At 40.1% G+C, this 14,962-nt stretch overlaps 1 protein-coding gene across 1 annotated transcript in view; it reads right to left on the reverse strand.

Annotated features, from left to right (window-relative positions):
* LRRC1 (leucine rich repeat containing 1) overlaps window positions 1–14,962 on the reverse strand; it is a 127,359-nt gene that overhangs the window by 51,033 nt on the left and 61,364 nt on the right. The window contains exons 3-4 of the mRNA XM_069974505.1: window positions 9,774–9,852; window positions 6,984–7,073 (exon numbers count right to left, since the gene is read on the reverse strand). Coding sequence (XP_069830606.1) covers window positions 6,984–7,073; window positions 9,774–9,852 — 169 coding nt within the window. The remainder of the gene's footprint in view (window positions 1–6,983; window positions 7,074–9,773; window positions 9,853–14,962) is intronic.

Here is a 14,962-nt window from a genome sequence, read left to right on the forward strand (position 1 = left end):
TGTTATGTTCAGTACTTGGAGTATAATGCTGCTCAGCATGCTAGAATTCCCCATTTGAAGGGCTGTTGTTGTGAACAACACTAACTTGTTTTGAAGGAATCCTGCCTTTTCTCCAGCCAATATTCTGAATACAGTCAGGGCGTTTGTTACATCACTGCCATGACAAACATAGGTTCTTTAGCTTTTGGACACATTTCCGAAACAAACATGCTGGTTCCGAAACCAAGTTGTATGCAATCCACTACACAAATGAATAAAACCTGAACAGAGGAGAGCAATCTTACTTATTCAATTGGCCAACTCCAGCATACTAGCCCTCCTAGATGTCAGTAAGCCTCTAAGCTGTCCCTTTACTTCCCATGCTAAGCTTTTATCAACATCACCATAGAAACACTGCGATTTTACAGGGCTTTATTTATGACTAAATGGAGCACAAAGAGGCGGACATTATCCCAAAGGTATAATCTGCATTAATCTTTTCTAACCTCACATTTTAGGACAGAGAGTAAATGCACCGAGTGTAACAAAAATGACAAATGTGCGTAAGACAAAGATCTGTTATTTAGACGCCACTACATTATATGCAAATGTCACAATGACACCGAGCCAAATAACAGTACAGGGAGAGAAAGCTGCAGATAATGCATGCCGACTTTAAAGTACAGACATTTACATATGGAAAAATCCAAAGCATGTTATTTGTTCTGCGAATGCCATTTGTCTCTTTGGAGCTGGGTGAGATATAGGCTGTTTAACTGGATAGTAAAGACAATGACAAACTTGCAAAACTGTTAAAGGGAACCTGTCACCCCCCGTGCCGGGGTGACAGGCTCCCGACCCCCCGTTAGAGCCGCCTATACTTACCTAATCCCGCCGGGTCCCGCTTCTGGAGGTGGTCGGGTGATGAAGATCTCAGCCGCTGCAGCCTGGCGCGCGCTGAGAGATGATTCCAACACCCATAGAGAATGACAGGAGAGTCCAGCGAGATCTTCATCACCCGACCACCTCCAGAAGCGGGACCCGGCGGGATTAGGTAAGAATAGGGGGCTCGGGAGCCTGTCACCCCGGCACAGGGGGTGACAGGTTCCCTTTAAATTTTTCACGCTGTTGACCATGCAGGAAAACTGCTGTATTATGGATCCTATAACTATGGGACTGTTTGTTTTTTAGTCCATCATTTCTGGGATTTCCTGACTATTAAAATGCAATTCTAGCACTGGGTAAATTGTGTGTTTATGGCATTTATTGTGTGGGATCAATAGTCTACTTGGGTATTTTTTTAAAGGGGAACTATCTAACTATCTAGACTAAACTGACCTGCTGATAGCCCCCTAATGTACACGGGGCGCTAAGGAGGAAGGTTTGCGTCTTACCTTCCCTCTCAGCTTTGTTCCCGTGTAGTTAGTAGTTAAATCCTCTTCCATAATCAGAACCTCTCACTCCCGCCTCTAAGACTTCTCTCGTGCTGCACCAGTTCTCTGGAACTCCCTACCCAAACACCTCAGACTTATTTCTAACACCCCCAGTTTCAAGCGTGCCCTGAAGACTCAGCTCTTCAGGTGGGCTTATAACATTTCCTAATCTCTCTGCTATCCCTCCTGCATCCTCTCTATACCTCTTTGGTGCCATCTACTTTGTACTTGCTACCTGAACTCAGAAAATGGCTTGTGACTGGCTCGCCCAGTCACCTATAGGAACTTTGAGAGTCTATGTACAATAACTGGAACATTGACAAATAAAGCCCTTGTTGCCTCTCGTGTCATCCTAGTCTGTACGCTCTCAAGAGCAGGTCTCTAATTGTGTATTTTTAATGTTATCTTAATTTGGAAATTGTATAACTCAATATAAATATAACCTGTATTGTATTTATATATTTAAACAATCGCTGCGGAATCTGTTGGCGCTATACAAATAATTAATTATTAAATCCACAGCTCGGAGCACTGTTAGGAGCACTGCCCGCCCCCATCACACAGTGCCGCCCCGCTTCTACTAATAATAATCAATGGAGTGGGCTGGCGGGATCAGCGCAATGGGGGTGGGGCAGTGGATTCAACTACTAACTGTACGGGAACGGTGCCAAGGAAGAAGGTAAGACACATACCTTTCTCCTCAGCACCCAGTGCACATTGGTCTAACCTGCATGTAGTTTCACTTTTTTTTTTCTTTTTAAATCTGAAAAATGTGAAAAGGGGTGATCAGAATTTTTTTCTTTGTCATGGGGGATTTTGACACTGACTTCTTTGGTTAAGGGTGCATTCACACATACAGGATCTGCAGCAGATTTGATGGTGCAGATTTGAAGTTGCAGATTCAATGCAAAGTAACTCTAGGCCATCAAATCTGCTGCGGATCTGCTGCAGATTCAAATCTGCGCCATCAAATCTGCTGCGGATCTGCTGCAGATCCAAATCTGCGCCATCAAATCTGCTGCAGATCTTGTACGTGTGAATGCACCCTAACATGGCATCAGGAGGTTTTCAGAAGGCCTATGTGGCCCTCATTAACTATACTAGACTGACTAATAATAGAGTGGTGATTTTACAGATCAATGCGGGGGTAATAGCACTGAACTAAGCTGTATAAGCAATGAAATGATGGTTTATAAAAGTCTCCTGGGGGAATTATTGTAAAAAAAAAAAAATCTTTAAATATTGGGGGGGGGGGGGGATCTGTCCCCAAATATAAATTTAAATAACATCCCTTTCCTTTTCTGAAAATAGTAACATATTTGATATCAGCTTATGTAAAAATGTCTTAAAAATATTTTGTTATTAATAAATAAACCGTGTAGGTGGGGGGAAAACAATGGCAGAATTGCAGATTTTTTTTTTTGGTTACATTACTTCACAAAAAAAAAAAAATTCTAATAAAAAGCGATTAAAATGTCCTATCTTTTCCAAGTTGGTACCAATAAAAATTACAGATCATGGTGCACAAAATGAGGATTCATACACAACCATAGGCAGAAAAATACTATAATTATAAGGGTCAGAATAGGGCACCTTAAAATTAATCTGTCAGGTGAAAGTCACATTCCAAACTGCAGAGACTGTTACATAGAAAGATAGAAGATTGTCGGCAGAAAAAGACCACCTGGTCCATCTAGTCTGCCCTTTTAGTATTTCCTTATCTTAGGATAGATATAGGTTTATCCTGGGCAGGTTTAAATTCAATTATAGATTTTAACCGATCACCCTTGATAAAGCTGTACGCGAAATGCGCGTCGGGTGAGTGGTGCGGTGGTTACATTTGCTAGGGACACCTGAGTGGTAATGTATATGGAGTTTTGATGTGATTCATTTACCTTCATTCACTGTGAGTTTTATCATTTGTCCCATATATGCCCAGTACACATGTATGTAAATTTGTATATTGATTTGCATTTATTTTCTTGTGTATCATGTAACGTAATTCACTCCTATCCACCCTCTTGTTGAAGATTTGTATAGGCACCAGCTCCCGTTATATGTGTTTTAATGTTTAATGTGATTTTTTTTTAAGTATATTTGATAAAGAACAATAATTCTTACATTTGGTCTTGCATTTAGTTGGATGGGGGGGGGGGGGGGTCTTTTTAACATCTTTCCCCTAAAACTATATTTTTTTGGGTTTGCTTCAATTATAGATTTACCGACCACATCTGCTGGAAGTTTGTTCCAGGCATCTACTACTCTTTCAGTAAAGTTATATTTTCTCTTCTGATCTTTTGCTTCTGATCTTTCCCCCAACTAACCTCTCACTGTGTTCTCTTGTTCTTAAAGTGTCACTGTCGTTTAATTTTTTTTTGCAGAAATCAATAGTACAGGCGATTTTAAGAAACTGTGTAATTGGGTTTATTAGGCAAATCTGCCATTATCTGCATTCAAAAAGAATTTTCTATTTCAGATTCACTGTACATTTTAAAATGAAACGTGTCAGTGCAAAGTTCAACTGGTCTCACCCAAAAAAAAAAAAAAATTATATGGATCTGCTTGAAAGAGAAAAAAAAAAAAAAAAGTGTTATGACTTTTAGAATCTAAGAGTAAAAAAAAAGAAAAATGAAAAGATCTGGCCTCGATAGGATAAGCCTCAGAGATGAATGAAAGTACATTAGATTCAGAATCTGTGAAAACTTCTCCTTTTAGCAGAGCTAGTAGGTCTCCTAGAGCTATATGCAATGAATCTGCTAAAAACACACATATATATATATATATATATATATATACATACACACACACATTATATATATATATATATATACACATACACACTATATATATATATATATATATATATATATATATATATATATATATATACACATACATACACACACATATATTATATATATACATACATATATATACATATACTCGTGTGTGTGTGTGTTATTCTATTTTTTTCTAAAAATATTTATATATACAGTGGTACCTTGGTTTAAGAGTAACTTGGTTTAAGAGCGTTTTGGTTTAAGAGCTCACAGTTTTTTAAATTTGTGACTTGGTTTAAGAGCATTGCTTTGGTTTAAGAGCTCCCTGTGCTGGGTGGGAGCATGAGTGGGGGAGGGGCATGGTCTGCATAGCGGGGGTCTACAGTACTGTACTCTGACCCAGGAAGTCTCCCTCACCTTCCAACTCATAATAGATCCACTTCAAGCTGGGGCTTACATGAGGGGACAGGACTGTGGAGGTAATCTCTCCATAGCTGTAACCCCTCTCTCCCTAGACAGAGAATGCTGCATGTATGTGCCCACATCTTCCCTGCTCATTCCTTCCTGCTCCCTGCAGTCTCTGTCAGCCCTTGTGTTTCCCATCCTCTCCATTACTGTGCAGTAACTTATAATATCACATGTTCTGCTGTTTCTGAATGTTTGTTTCATTTGTTTTACATGTTATTCAGAATAATAAATCATTATTTTTGGGGGGTGGAACCAATTGTCTGCATTTCTGTGATTTCTTATGGGAAAATTTGCTTTGGTGTAAGAGTGGATTTGGATTACAAGCACAGTCCCGGAACAAATTATGCTCGTAATCCAAGGCACCACTGTATATATATATTTTTTTCTTCTCTCCAAATCTAATGTAAATTTGCCGTCACAAAGAAAGCCAGAAGTTTTCATCTTTGCCGTTACCTCCCCCACCCCAGTAAAGCATCTCAGTGTTCTGACCCTTAATAACATAAATAAACAACCATATTGCATTGATGCCTATTTTATTAGAGGGCTTTATATCTCTCTATACTAATTGTGATGTGTACATCAGTTTTCATGCAGGATCTAAGTCCTCCTGTTCTTTATAACTCCTATCTTTTAGGTTTCATTCTCAGGCAGCCACAGGCAGACCACTGCCACCGAACTAGAAGTCTCCTTTTTCTCAGTTTATTTCAGAATAAAAACATTGCTTAGAGCAATATCAGAAAGGCTAAAGTTCCCAGCACAGAAATCTGTCAAATGAATGAAAAGCATTAGACATCTGCACTAAGCCATCTCAAGTCTAAGCACAGCTCGGTCGGAAATCTTCCAGCTTGAATTGCTCCTCTGTAGCTTGAAAATCCTTTTACAAGCCTGTTATATGGTTAACCTCATTCTCTTCCATATCAAATATTAGAAAAATAAAATCTCACAATTTCTCCAATTTATGTTCGTTAAAGTTCAAAGGGGTTGCCCAGTCCTTGCAGGAAATTAAAGGTCAGTACTTATCAGCTGCTGTATGTCCTACATATCTATATCTATATCTATGGCATACAGCAGCTGATAAGTACTGGAAGACTTGAGATTTTTTTATTGAAGTAAATTACAAATCTTTGGCACTTTCTGACACCAGCTGATTTAAAGAAAGTTTTTTCTGCTGGAGTTGCCCTTTAAAGAAGCTGCGGGGAACAAACACTTTTGGAAGAGGAGGAGGATGGCTACTGACACAGTGCGGCCTGGAAACTGGCAACGGTGCAGGATGGTTAAGTATATATGTTTGTTATGTTCCCCGCAGCCCAAACAGTATTTTTAAATCTAAGTAAGGACCATACAACCCCTCTAATGGATGGATTTACAATGTCCGACCCTTTTGCTCTCAGGAGGGTAAGCCGGCACCAAAGCAAAACTAAAGTGTACCTGTCAGAAATAAGACAAATTTTGATCCGTCAGGGTATAAGTGTTCAGCCCCGGCCAAGCACTAGAACGAGCAGAGGGAGAAGTACAGGGCTGAGCCCATTTCTCCCTGCTCAGAGTACAAGCCCAAGATGGTCCCAATGATTTCTCAGCTGTGTGTATGCTTAGGGCACACCTTTCCTAAAGTTTTCTAACCATAAGTCCATGTCTGAACACCCAGGCCCCAATGGATCAAAAGTTTTTACTCTACAACAGGTCAAAAGTTTTCTTTAAAATGACTATGCTCATTTACAATCTGTTGTGTCTGGTGTGAATTAAAACATTGACTCTAGATGTCTCCAGTGCAATGTAAAGTTCTTTGGATGTTGTATGTAGTTTACTTCCCCCAATTCTCCTCTTTCCACCCAATCTTGGAATGCTCCATGAGTAACAGGTTTCTCGATAACATTTCAAGCTCTTGAAGCTGCGATCTAGGTCTTTGGAAATTATCTTGCACCCCCCTCAAGTGTCCCATAAACTTTCCTATAAAGTCTAAAGTACTAAAGCCAACAGTATACGTATACATGCGAGTACAGCATGTGAACCACGGCTCTATTCATTCCTATGGAGCGGATGGAAAGAGCAGAGTACAGCGCTCTTCCAGCAGGGGATACGGAGATCGGCGGGGGGGTATAGAGGTCGGACCCTGCGCCATCACCTATTTTTACCTACACCTACTTAGGGGAAATACCCCTTTAAGTTTTGACAACACATGCCCCATTAAAATACATTAAAAAGATTATATTTAAGGTATTATAATTTTACTATAAGACGCCTTTATTATGAGCCAGTGGGAGATGCTACCATTTCCATTATACTTTCTTGGCAACTTGCTAAGTCACAAAACAGAATGACTTACTTTCCAATATTCTCAGGGAGCATCTGTAGTGAGATATCATTAATGGATAGGCAGGTGAGACTCTCCAGATCTGGGAAACTCTCTGGTAACCTGAATTACAAAGAGAAAAGAAAATACATACCATTTATCACAACGTTTACCCCAAAACAGCAACTTATGATACATAAAGCAATCACACTTTTGTAGCTCTATTGCTATTAAAGCGATGCTGACTGTAAAGATCATGGGTCTCCAAACTGCGGCCCTCCAGCTGTTGCAAAAGTACATTTTCCATCATGCCTGGACAGCCAAATCGAAAGCTTTAGCTGTCTAGGCATGATGGGAGTTATAGTTTCGCAACAGCTGGTGGGTCAAAGTTTGGAGACCCATGGTATAGATTGTAAGCCCTCGCGGGCAGGGTCCTCTTCCCCCATGCACCAGTCTGCCATTTGCCTTCATGTAATGTATTTTGATCTTTTATTGTTCCTGTTTGTTACCCCCTCTCTCTTGTATAGCGCTCTGGGTTAAAGGAAATACTAATACTACTACAATACTACTACTACTACTACTAAACTACTACTACTAAACTACTACTACTAAACTACTACTACTAAACTACTACTACTAAACTACTACTACTAAACTACTACTACTAAACTACTACTACTAAACTACTACTACTAAACTACTACTACTAAACTACTACTACTAAAATACTAATACTACTACTAATACTACTACTAATACTACTACTAATACTACTACTAATACTACTACTAATACTACTACTAATACTACTACTAATACTACTACTAATACAATACTAATCCTACTAATACAACTAATACTAATACAATACTAAAAGTAATACTAATAAAATACTACTAAAATAATACTACTAATTATACTACTAATAATACTACTAATAATAATAAACCACAGAGCTCAATATTCTAAAGTAGTGTAAACCACAGAGCTCAATATTCTAAAGTAGTGTATACTAGGATGTACAAGGCCAATTAGATGCAAAGGACATTAAATGTCACGTTTTTTCTGTACAATGGCACAGACAGACATTCAATAGTTGGATCATAAGAGATTCATTTTGCTTTCATTTGGCAGTAATACATCTCTATGCAGCGAAATGAGATCCCATTAGGACAAACCAAAGAATCTAACAGGTGATTGGACTGGCTGAGTGATGTAGAGTTACAGATAATACACAACCTTTCATATAAAACATAAAAAATAATATAATTCTACTTAAAACTAAATGTATATTTAAAGAGGTATTCCAATCAAAGACATACGTAGCAATGTACAGAACACTGGGGGGGAGGGGGGGGGATTTATGAAGACCAGCGTACAAGTGCGGCAGTCTTATATTAAGCCTTGCCCTCTTTTTTCAGGCAGGATTCGCTTAGAGGCGTACGCCCGGCGCAAAAAATCTACACCTGCTCACAGCAGGTGTAGATTTGAGTCATGATTTGTGCCTGCGAGCAGGCGTAAATCAAGATAAATTAGGCGCGGGTGAAGGCCACGCCCCCCAAGCTCCTACCGGGCGAGCCGGGCATACGCCAGGGAGAAGGGGCAAATCTGCACCTTCTCTCTGGCATACGCTTCGTAATTCCCCCCTAGATGCTTGAGGGTATGGACCCCACCTATGAAAGCTCTGCACGCTAAAGTTTCCACAGACTTCAAAAGAAGGTGTGTACAAATACAGCCATCTCTCCATTGACTTCTGGGATAAAAAACAAAACAAAAAAACTGTCCAGAATCTATAAACAACCAGACACCTGTTATCCCGCAAAAGGGAGAGACCATGTGGTAGGTGTTTAGGATGGGAATGTGCCTTGCCATCATGTTATCCTTACCTGACACGCTCCCTCTGTGTCCCCCGCTGACTGCAGAATCTCCACTACCAAGATAAACTCGTTTCAGGAGTGACAGACCGCTCAGCCAATCACTGGCCACAGGGCTGTCCCGTCTCGTCCATTAATTGGCTGAGCAGGCTGTCACTCCAGAAGTGGAGGCTCTGCAGTCAGCGGGCAGCACTGGCGACACCAGAGAAGGACACCGAGGGAGCGAACAGGTAAGGATAACATGTTTATTCTTTTATATGCACCAGCTGCAAAATTTTTAAAAAAGGCCGACTACCCCTTTAAGTCACATGCTTTGTTAATACTTGTGTTGTCTAAACAGAAAAAAAAAAATTATATATATTAATATGTTATTAATAATAAAAACAAACAAAAAAACAAACAGACTTTAAAAACAAGCTAATTAATAAACTTAAACTAATTAATTCCCCTGAGGGGGGCTCACGATTAGATTTTTTTTTCTAAAAATACCAATTTGATTTAAAAATAATAAATAAAATTTACAACAACCATCCCCACCACAATCACCCCCAACCACAGCCACAACAGGGATCCTGTGAGGAGGAGCCGATGAGACATAATGTAGCATCCTGCTCTATCACTTTCTGTGCTGCAGCATGTAAGTGATACAGAGCCTAAAAGGGGTTGTCCAGCGAAAAAAAAATTATTTCAAATCAACTGGTGTAAAAATTTGCAAAAAAAATAAAAATTATAGATTTGTAATTTACTTCTATTAAAAAAATCTCCACTCTTCCCATACTCCCTGACACCACCCCTTTAATTACACATGCTGCAGCACAGAAAGGGTTAAAAAGCCTTATAACCAGCTGTTAGATGCATAACTAAGAAGTTAGGAACTCTTTGCTATCTGGATAATGTGAGATAAGTCTGCATTCATAAAATATAAAAATTCAAGCTATCCAGCTCTAACCTTGTGAGTGGGTTTCCACTGAAGTCGGCGACTTGGAGTGCTTTGCAAAACGAGATGCTCTCTGGAATTTCTGGAATATCTGAAATAAATTAAAGAAAGATATGAATTTTTAAAAAAGGTAAAGTCGACCTCTTATAATACTCCACATATATGGTTCACTGCCATAGAGGAAAAACTGATTGTTTAGAACATCACTGTGTAGCCGACACCAAGGCGTTTCTGGTCTCTGTGGCCCTTTTCATGGCTGAAAGTCGATCAACAGATGGGAATATGTTGTAGCCGTCTAATCAGGACTCGGGGCCAAACACATTGACATCAGCTACACGCCGCTTCTTGATATGTCAGCCACTGTGTGTTTTAGAATGCATACCCTGAAGTCTTCCTTTCTCCAGCGACCATGGTCACTAGTTGCAGGCACTCAGTTTATGTCAGCACACCTTTATGTTGTAAACCTACAAAGTACTTTCAAAACACAATGTTAAACCTAGTCTTAGTGTCCATGTCTGAAGACGTGTAACCTCTCTCAGGTAATACCACCATAATAAACCAAGCGGTCATTCACACGTCTGCACCAAGGCATAATGAAGCAAGTCACGAACTGTTCACGCGTCATACCCAGTGAGTGCCGATCATTCGCCAATAAGGACCAAAATCAGTGATCACGCTGATGTCAGTCAGTCAACCACCTAATGCAATGACGACGTTTAAATGCCACACTTACACTTATATGCAGTGTTCATCAATTACTACAGTAGTAACAAATCATTTTAAGTATCAAAATAAAACACTGACCCACATATTATACATACCATATAACTTATTTTAACAGTGTGCATGTTACAGTGTAAAAAGAAAAAAAAAAATTGGCAAATATTTTTTTCAATTTCACCTTACAAATGTTAATTTTTCTTTCTGTTCATTTCACCATACATTCTGCGGCAAAATCTAGAGCGTTACTACCAAGTCAAATCAACTGGTTTCAGAAAGTTATATAGATTTGTAATTTACTTCTATTTGAAAATCTCAATTCTTCCCATACTTAACAACTACTGTATGTCCTGCAGGAAGTGGTGTATTCTTTCCTGTCTGACAAAGTGCTCTCTGCTGCCACCCTTGTCTGCGACCCTGTCTCGGCCAGAGGTGGACTCCGCTCAGAATCCTGCCTGCTATCTTTTACAATGGGATGCCCCGCACGTCTTCACTCAAAGAATTCTCCTTCAAAACCATCAGGACCTGGGGCCTTGTTGTTGTGTAGAGACAATCTAATCCACAACACTTTCTCTAGGGCAGGGGGAGGGAACATTGGCTCTCCAGCAGCTGCAAAACTACAACTCCCATCATGTCTGGACAGCCAAAGCTTGAGCCAAGGTTCCCTACCCCCGCTCTAGTGTTACAGGGGCGTAAAGGGCAGAATACTTATTTGTATGAATAAATTTACTTTACAGGACATTCACCAGTGGGAACAGCAGAAGATTAATCCTTTCTATAGAACTCATACATTATTCAGTGCCAAGAGACTGGCATCTTATTTATGGAGTTCAAGCAGCCATAATTCTTTCCCAGGGCAGATCATTTGTCTTATTAGCCATGGCAATAAAAAAAGAAAATGGATCTTGGACGTGTTTCCTCTTGGTCTCCGAGTGGACTCTGGTTTCCTGACTAACATGTGAGTACACAGCCTGAGACTAGACATCTCCCAGCGTAGACCAGATGTTGAGGGACATATGCTGTATGAAATCATGTACGACCAAAAGACGAGTACTTAATCCTAACTGCGTCACACGACCAAACCCAATGCAAAACCAGAGCGGCTAAGCATAATCCAGCTAACAACCGCTAAGATATGGTTTGGGGGTTTTTTTTCAAGTTATTTTGTAAAAGCTGCTTATTTTCCCTTGTTTGACCAAAGGATCTTTTCTATCTAAGGAACTATTCTATTTATAAAAAGTTAATTCCCTTATACAGTGGTTCCTTGGATTACGAGCATAATTCGTTCCGGGACCGTGCTTGTAATCCAAATCCTCTCTCAAACCAAAGCAAATTTTCCCATAAGAAATCATAGAAATGCAGACAATTGGTTTCACATCCAAAAATAATGATTTGTTATTCTAAATAACATGTAAAACAAATGAAACAAACATTCAGAAACAGCAGAATAAGTGACATTATAAGTTACTGTACAGTAATGGAGAGGATGGGAAACACAAGGGCGGACAGAGACTGCAGGGAGCAGGAAGGAATGAGTAGGGTATATGTGGGCACATACATGCAGCGCTCTGTCCGGGGAGAGAGGGGTTACAGATATGGAGAGATTACCTCCACAGTCCTGTCCCCTGATGTAAGCCCCAGCCTGAAGCTGTCCTGTGCAGCTGATCCAGAGATATACAATAAGTAGTCCTCCCCATTATGTGCATGAGCGCAGTAGTCCTGGATATTCATGAGAAGCAGAAAACTCCGCCCACCAGCTGCTGATTGGCAGTTATCTATCCATGCTGTGTATAGGCAGCCAACTGTCAACCAGCAATCTGCAATTTACATTCATTATTTATTTTTTTAGTTATCATGGAAAACATGCCACTTCCTGTTTTCTGACTCTTTTTTTTTCAAAAACAGGAAACAGTCAGAAAACAAGGTCCAGTATATCCCAGGCCATCTGAGGGCTCACAGAGAGAAGGCAGTCATGTGATTGATGGACATATTGAGCAGTGACTCTGTACTGTCTAGAATTCCATTTTTTTAGTCTGTTTTTTTTTCAACAAGCACAAGCCAGAAATTCTGCCTTCAGGAGACTGGACCTGGACGTTTGGTAAGTTCGGCTTTATTTTACGGCATAACAAAAAATAAATGAATTTATATTGCAGACTTTGATTTTGAAAGTTATAACGATAGGTACATGTTAAAGCTGCACCACACATTCCTTTTTACCAACAACCAAATGTTGTTGGTTCCTTGTGCTAATGATCTAAGGTGTTGTTATTCGGTGTACCCTGATCCTTTGCCTGGTATTGAATTACACTTGACTGCCTGACCCTTCTGTACAGATTGCCTCTCCTGCTGCCGACCCAGACTGTGTAAAGCTGCCTCTGATCTGCCAGCCCGGATTCTCCACTATGACTATGCCTCTGCCTAATTCCTGATACTGTTCTGCTTGACCTGTCGCCGACTACGAGCCTTCTGACTCTGCACATACTGACAGTTTCTCTGGTGTTCTGCATCAGCACTATCTGGTTCTTAGGACCAGCCGTACTCATACCAGGACAACACTTGTGGGACAACCTGGTGTCCTATAGCCACAGAATTCCTAACCATGGCCCAAAGCCATCGAACCTATTTTTTTATCGATGAACTGACAGCTATACCTATGCACTGGTCGTTGGCAGCTAATGACTGCCATCTCCCTGTTCCTTTACCCACCATGTAGACCCAATACCATACATGAGTGAAGACATGATTGTGCCTTCAGGCTTTCAATTAGAATGACACCAGACAAACTTTCTTTGACATTCAGTGACAAATTGCCTATTTGCGTTGGCCAAGAAGATGACACGTATCGATCCTCTACACTCCATGATCACTTTTCTTTAGCCCACTCTAACCTTTTGTTCTGCTTAGATGTCAGTGTTCATCTTCATTTGGAATCTCTATAAATCAATCGCACTTCATTCAGATAATTTCCAACCGCTCTGTCACTGACTTTTGTTGTTCATTTGTTGTGTTGTGCATTTTCTATTTTCAGGTTCTTTTTACTTGATTTTTCTATCCTTATGCTCTTCACATCTGCTTTGGTCTACCCGAATTATACCGTTCTATTTTGTTTATACTTGCCTGAAAACCGCCAACATCTTTTGCCATACTCCATTCTTTACATTGTTTTAAATGTCACTTATCTTGTTTAATACAGAAACTGATGTAAACTGCCCATAGGAACCAATCTCTGCCTTTAGCTCAAAGCTGTAACCGGTCGTTCTGGGCAGTTTACACAAGTTTCTATTTTACACACATTTAGTGACATCATTTTTAGAAGAGTATTCCCCCAACTTTTTTTTTTGCATTAATACATTGCACACCTATAGTTTTCCATCTTTCCAATATCAATTTATTACAGTTTCTGCACAGTTTTGCTGTTATCTAGTTGCATTCATCCCCACCAAACGCATAGAATCATCAAATCTCAGCCCAACCAGTCTCCACTCCCTGCTCCTGGCTTAGGATTGGAAGAACATGGTTGCTTTCATCCCAAACAGTGCTACACCCGTCCATAAGTTGCATCACATCAAGCAGGTACAAATAAGGAGGACGCGTTTCAGCCTATGGCCTTCTCCTGCTCTGAGCACTGACACCGCATGGATGAATGGCGTTCAGTTCAAATATTAGCTCTCTGCCCATGACATGTTTTTAATATAATCACCATTGCTCGGGTCATTAACTCTCTCAATACCTCTCAAGAACGATATATACACACACACCATAAAAAGTATGATGGACTCTCCAGATTGCAGCATTTCTGTTAAAAAAAAAAAAAAAAAAAAAAAAAATGCACACACACACGGAAAAACAGAAGGTAACATCAGGTGATCAAGAACGCTCCAACACCATGGCCTACTTAAGAGGTTAGCTTGGAAAAATGAATCCCTGACAAAGGTGGACGCAATTTTCAGAAACGTGCAGGAAGTTGTTTTTTTTTCTTTCATTTTGTATTAAAGTGTCACTGTTGTTTATTTTTTTTGCATAAATCAATAGTACAGGCGATTGTAATAAACTTTGTAATTGGGTTTATTAGCCAAAAAATGCATTTTTATCATGAAAAAGCGGTTTGAAGTTCTCCCCCTGTCTTTATGGTTCTCTTATGGAGAGGGGAGGAGTGGGGGAACATGAGGCACCAAAACAGGACAACATAGAGTTAATTTACAGCTACATCACCGTGCTATCTCCTCTGATGTCAGCACTGACCTCTGAATACCGGCTTTCACACAGGTTCCGCTGTGTAATCCTTTGTTCTCTGCTTGAGACTAATCTCCCTCCTCCCCCCCACCCCTCTCCATAGGTTACACAGGGCACGACTGATGTAAAAGATATCCAGCAATAGAATGAAGGATAAGGCACTCACCGATCCGTGAATAATTCGTAACTTTATTACACCACTTGTTACATCAGGTACTTGAGAAACGGTCAGGTGAGTGAACAGGCGA

Source organism: Dendropsophus ebraccatus, chromosome 6 (assembly GCF_027789765.1).
Source record: "Dendropsophus ebraccatus isolate aDenEbr1 chromosome 6, aDenEbr1.pat, whole genome shotgun sequence".
In the NCBI taxonomy this organism is placed as follows: domain Eukaryota; kingdom Metazoa; phylum Chordata; class Amphibia; order Anura; family Hylidae; genus Dendropsophus; species Dendropsophus ebraccatus.